This window comes from Cryptosporidium hominis, assembly GCF_000006425.1.
Source record: "Cryptosporidium hominis TU502 chromosome 6 CHRO016109, whole genome shotgun sequence".
NCBI lineage: Eukaryota > Apicomplexa > Conoidasida > Eucoccidiorida > Cryptosporidiidae > Cryptosporidium > Cryptosporidium hominis.
The window spans coordinates 1-5938 of record NW_667047.1 but is presented as its reverse complement, the minus strand read 5'-3'; the positions used below and the strand labels follow the sequence as shown (position 1 = coordinate 5938).

Genomic DNA, 5938 nt, shown 5'->3' with positions numbered 1-5938 from the left:
AGTCTCTTTTTAAGAGGTAAAAAAGTTATGGTGGGAAATGACAAACCCTTAAAATGGAAAGATCTTTTGAATAAAAAATTTGTGAATCTATTTGAGCATTTTGGCAAATACTTTTCAACTCTGTCTTCAGACTTGACTTACAGTCAAAATATGATTCATCGGGTAGAACAATATCCTTAATATCTGGCTTTGAAAACTTAGCAGGAGCAAACAAGTTTAATGTCCCATTATCTAGAATGGTTAATTTCTTCTTTAATACATCAAACAGCTTTTCATTATTGGTATTTTCTCCTCCAATTTGGTCAACAATGGTGTGGACAAGCTCTCCGAAATCTGAATCAGAGGCCCCAAAAAAGTCAAATTCACCAATTAAGCCATAAATTGAAGAGTCTTTCTGAGTTTTTTCGGGAACCTGAATCATTTTGACTTATATATGGCAAATCTAATAATTCTTACCTTCTTTTGATCTATTGATTCCCCAAGATATAGCTTCAAGTAATAAACTAGATACTTTTTCCTATTAAATAAATCAAAAGTATCATTAAACTGTAATTTATCCTCCTTAATGAATTTGGACTTTGTTTACATTTTAGTATTGCTATTGACTTATGACTTCTTATGAGAACTTTGGCGCCTTCTCTTGCCATATATTTAAGGTACATGGGGAAATGTGAATAAAAATTAGTGAAAATGAACTCTGATAGAAAGAAAGTATTGTTGATGGGACGAGCAGGAGCAGGAAAAACTTCTATGAGGAGTATAATCTTTGCAAATTATCTTCCGAAAGATACAAGTAGATTAACAGCAACAAATAATATAGAGCATTCACACTTAAGGTTCTTTGGGAATATGGTGTTAAGTCTTTGGGATTGTGGAGGCCAAGTAAGTTTTTGAAGATTAATTACAAGGTAGTTTTTCTTACTAACTGTTTTTAGGATATTTTTATGGAGAATTATTTTGAGAGTCAAAGAGAACATATATTTAGAAGCACAGAAGTATTAATTTATGTATTAGAAGTTCGAAAGGACTACTCTTCCAAGCACGGAACAAAAGACATTGAACAAGATTTTGCTTATTTTAAAAGCACAATAGAGAATTTGAAGCTTCTTTCACCTAAATCCCATTTATTTTGTTTAGTTCACAAGATGGATAAGCTTTCAGCAATAGAGAGGGAATCTGCTATAAACTATTATGAAAGAGAAATAGGAAGGGTTGCATCTAACATGAATTACAGAGTTTTTTCAACAACGATTTGGGATGAAACTCTTTTTGCAGCTTGGAGTGAAATTGTATATGCATTGATACCAAATGTAGGACTCTTGGAGAAAAATCTCAAGATTTTAGCGGAATCTTGTAATGCCGTGGAATTAGTTCTCTTCGAGAAGTCTACATTTCTTGTGATTTCCCATGCTGAGAACTCGAATACTTTAGATTCAAAGCATCACAGATCACGTTTTGAAAGAATTTCCAATATTTGCAAGCAATTTAAGCTAACTTGCGCAAAGTCACAGACCAATTTTGTTGGTATAAACTTGGAAACCCCTAATTTCTCTAGTATAATCAAAAGATTTACTCAAAATTCATATATATTAGTAGTAATCAACGATAAAAGTAAGTTAATAAATAACCAAGTTACTATAAAATATCATCTAATTAATGTTTAATTAGGTGTAACCTCTGCATCTGCCTTATATAATATAGAATATGCCAGAGACCACTTTGAAACTATTATTGCTTCTCATTTAAACAGTGAAATTAACAAGTGATTAGGTTGATTAGCATTGGTAGAATCACCAAACGGTTAATGCTTTGTATTTATTTTCTAACCTTTTTTTGGATATCAGCTTTAACTAAACTTTTGCTAAGTTCAGAGACAAGTGTATTTGAGTCTTTTTCGTTCTTTATTACGACTCTCGACTTCCTCTTTTTCCCATCTGTTGCCCTAACCAAGTGATAATGTTTATCCGTATTATCCTTGATCTTTTCCTCCTCAATTGCTTTGCGTTTTTTCTTGCATCCCTTAATTTCAGGATAATCTAAAGTAATAAATGAATTTATAAGTCAACTTTATCGCTTAAAGCTAAAGATCTTAACAACTTACATCTCTTTATTGTTATCCTTACAGGTTTCTTATTCTTCTCATCTCTGAGAATTGAGTTCAATTCATTAATGAACCCACTCACATCAAAATCTTTCATTTTGCCATATAATTCTTATTTATATTTTTCTCAGTTTCGTCCCTAATAATATTTTTCAAATTTCCTCCTTAGTCATTTTTTAGTTGGCGCCAAAAATTATGCACTAATTTTTTTTGTTTTTAAGAAGAAAAAGGTAATAAAAGAGATAATTAAAGGAATTATAACATTTTTATTAAAAAAATAATCACACAGAAAGCTGTATTTGCAATCTGTAGATTTTATGTTGAAATTTAAAGTTTCAGAAAGATGAACAACTATAAAATAAATATTCAAAATTGATATGTCAATTATTAAGAATTTTATCATTCCATAACATCTAAATAGAAAATATTTAATATAATTATTTATTCCCGTTTCGAAATCAAAAATTTATTAAATCAAAACTGAAAAAAAAAAATCTCACCTTCCCGCCTAAATTAATAAAGAGTCATGTTGTGGGATTATTAATTGTAGCTGGGATTGTTGGACAAATCTTATCTCGGAAATAGAAAAAGCTCAACATGTCTGAGAACTCAGCAAAAGAGAGATATTTGGACTTGATTTGGTAAGTTAGGTTGTATTATGAATGTTATAATCTCAATTAAAAAGAAGTTCAAACTAATTACTTTTATATTATAGTATGGATGGCGTGAAATTTAAACTAAAACCAGTCTTGGCTGAATATATTACTAATATTAGAGATGAGTTATTTGAAGCGGGAAGCATGAAATTTAACTACATTAACTCAAGTCAAATGAAGAAGGTTATTGAGTATTTAGAGTACAAACATCAATATTCATCTAAACAGAAAGAGCCACGGGAATTTCAGATTGAGGATTCCCAAGCAATAGACCTACTCATTATTGCAGACAAACTCGGAATCTGATTCATTTTTGTAATTCCTTTTCAAATAAGTTGATAAGTGTTTTGTGTTTAAAGCTAGTAATCCCTTTGAATTTGGATTATAAAAGTATGTAATTGTTGAGTGATTCTGAATTTACAATTGTTTACTATTTCATCATTCATTACATCTGTATTTATTCTATTTTTTTCATTAATTAGAAATTCCCTATTTTTTTTTTATTAAAAAATTTCCCGCCACAATGTAAATTGAGGGTGTGTAGGTTGAATTCTGAATTTTAATCACACTTGGACGGCATGTAGCCGAAAGTCAAGTTTTACATGAATGTTAGAAAATAAAGATTTATTTTATTAGGAAAAAAAAGGTTAGGATTTCAAAGGAGGAAAGTAGGAAAAATAATAGGTTTGGCCAATGTTTTAAAGGTTCGGATAATAGGAGGTAAAGTTTGACTGAACAGTGTTTTAAGGGGAACTTACCTAGAAACTCTGTAAAGTATTATTAGAGAGCCACCTCAAAAAACAACTGGGCTATATTAATTATTTTTATAAAATCAAAGGCTATTTCCTCATTGAAGAATTGTAGTAGCATTATGGGAGAAAACGAGAATTTAGGAAATATAGAAAATGTATCCGGAACTTCAGGAGCAACAGGTAATGAGCATGGTTCAGGTTCTGGAGTCCATGTATATTGTAGAGTTAGACCTCCAAATGAAGCAGAAAAGACCCATGGAAATGGTTTGCTGTGTGTAAATGTGAGATCTGAACAATGTATAGAGATTAGTTCATCAGAATCAAAAAGCGATAGTGAAACAAAAGAAAGGACTTTCTATTTAGATCATATTTTTCCTATGGATACTAATCAAAGTTATGTTTATAAGACTGCTGCAAAGCCAATTGTAGATCAACTATTTAAAGGTATTAATGGAACAGTTTTAGCTTATGGACAGACTTCTAGCGGTAAGACATTTACAATGGAAGGTATAATAGGGGACAATGAGAAGATGGGAGTTATTCCTCGTATGGTTCATGATGTATTTGAAACTATTAGTAATGCTGAGGAACATATTGAGTTTCAACTAAAAGTTTCTATTTGCGAGGTTTATATGGAAAGAATTAGAGATCTATTAGACACAAGTGGGACAAAAAGTAATCTGAGAATACATGAAGATAAGATACACGGTATCTACGTAAAGGACTTAAGTGAATACTTTGTGACTTCTCCAGAGGAAGTTTTTGAGTTAATGGCACTTGGACATAAGCATAGAGCTGTGGCATCTACGAATATGAATTCATATTCGTCAAGATCTCATTTGATTTTTATGTTACAACTTCAACAAAAGAATGTATTTGATTCTAGTATTAAAGTTGGAAAACTTTTCCTTGTTGATCTTGCAGGATCAGAAAAAATTAGTAAAACTGGAGCAGAAGGATTAACTTTGGATGAAGCTAAAACCATTAACAAATCTTTAAGTTGCTTGGGAAATGTTATCAATGCTCTAACAGATAATACAAAAAACTTTATTCCTTATCGTGATTCGAAATTAACAAGAATTCTTCAGAATTCCCTTGGTGGGAACTCTCTTACAGCTTTAATTGTTACTTGTTCTCCAAGTATTGTAAATGAATCTGAGACTATTGGTACTTTAAGATTTGGAATCAGAGCTAAAATGGTTAAGAATGCTCCTAAAGTCAACCACCAATACTCTGTTGAACAATTACAAGTTCTTCTTAACTCAGCACAAAGAAAATTGGCAGAGAGAAACAATTATATTCAAACTCTTGAAGAGTTAGTTAAAAAGCTTGGAGGTGAACTTCCTGAAAATAAACCATCTGGAGATAAAGGAGGTAGTATTATACTTAATTCTTCTTTAAATATTGGAGAAAGAAAAGAACTTCAGGAAGGAACCATTCCTGGATCTGAAAAGACCACCTTAAATATGAGAACTTTAGATAATGATGAATTGGATGAGTTGGAGGAAGCCAAACAGCAACTTAAAGAGAACAGCGAAAAGATTACTCAATTAAAGCAAGAGATTTCAGAAAAAGAAAATAATCTTAAGTTAATGTCTGAAGAAAAGGAAAATTTGAATATCAAACTTTCAGATTTAATCCAAGAGTTAAGTCAAACAAAATATCAACAGCAGGACCAGGCCGAAACTGTTGAGCATCTTCAACTCAAAAATAAGTCTCTAATAGGAGAACTTGAGCAATCACAGATTCATATTCACGACTTAGAAGCCAGAATTGAAGAATATAAGTCAGAGGAGTCACAAAGAAGAAATGAAGAAAAGGAAAATGAATCTAACAAAGCTTTTCAAAGTCTTTCTAGTGAAATACAACAACTTAGAGAATACTTACTTGCAATTAGAAGCAATACAGATCCAAAAGAAGATGGAGCTTGGAGCTCTGAACATAAAGCATTATTAGAAACTATTGAAGATAATGTTGCTAGAATTGCTAATTTAGAGCTCCAATTAAAGGAAAGCAATAAAGGTGCTAAAAAGTTAGATATTAATGACCAAGATACTAAAAGTATGCTTGAAAGAATGTCTCAACTAGATACAAATATGGAACAACTTGGAAAGCTTTACCAAAAGATGGTTGAACAGAATTCAAACCTAAAATCACAAAGTCAACTAAATGAGAGAAGGTTGTTGAGGAAGGAAGAAAGAATTGAACAGCTTGAAAGATCACTAATCAATGCAAAAACAAAGTATACAAAGTTACTAATGCAATGTAACTCACTAACCAAAACTATTGAAAATATCTCCAAACTAAAGCCTATTTTTGCCAAATTAGCTCCTCCTAATATTGTTAAAGGAATCCAAGGAGGAGGAGGAAAGTCCTCCCTAGTAAAGGCTTAGACATTTAAATAATTTGTTGTTCGAGTAATATTTCCA

General features: G+C 31.2%; 4 protein-coding genes across 4 annotated transcripts; 3 read left to right on the top strand and 1 right to left on the bottom strand.

Moving 5' to 3' along the window:
- Window positions 1-25: 25 nt before the first annotated feature.
- Window positions 26-421, bottom strand: Chro.60324 (hypothetical protein). Its single annotated transcript, XM_660577.1, has 1 exon — window positions 26-421. One exon carries the CDS (start codon window positions 419-421, stop codon window positions 26-28), a length of 396 nt encoding a protein of 131 aa, XP_665669.1.
- A 523-nt stretch (window positions 422-944) lies between these two features.
- Window positions 945-1664, top strand: Chro.60323 (t24f1.1 protein). The annotated part of the gene is made up of 1 exon (XM_660576.1): window positions 945-1664. The coding sequence occupies one exon, from the start codon at window positions 945-947 to the stop codon at window positions 1662-1664; it is 720 nt and encodes a 239-aa protein (XP_665668.1).
- Window positions 1665-2817: 1153 nt separating this feature from the next.
- Chro.60322 (hypothetical protein) lies at window positions 2818-3063 on the top strand. Its single annotated transcript, XM_660575.1, has 1 exon — window positions 2818-3063. One exon carries the CDS (start codon window positions 2818-2820, stop codon window positions 3061-3063), a length of 246 nt encoding a protein of 81 aa, XP_665667.1.
- Window positions 3064-3628: 565 nt separating this feature from the next.
- Window positions 3629-5902, top strand: Chro.60321 (kinesin heavy chain). The annotated part of the gene is made up of 1 exon (XM_660574.1): window positions 3629-5902. One exon carries the CDS (start codon window positions 3629-3631, stop codon window positions 5900-5902), a length of 2274 nt encoding a protein of 757 aa, XP_665666.1.
- The last annotated feature ends 36 nt before the right edge of the window (window positions 5903-5938 follow it).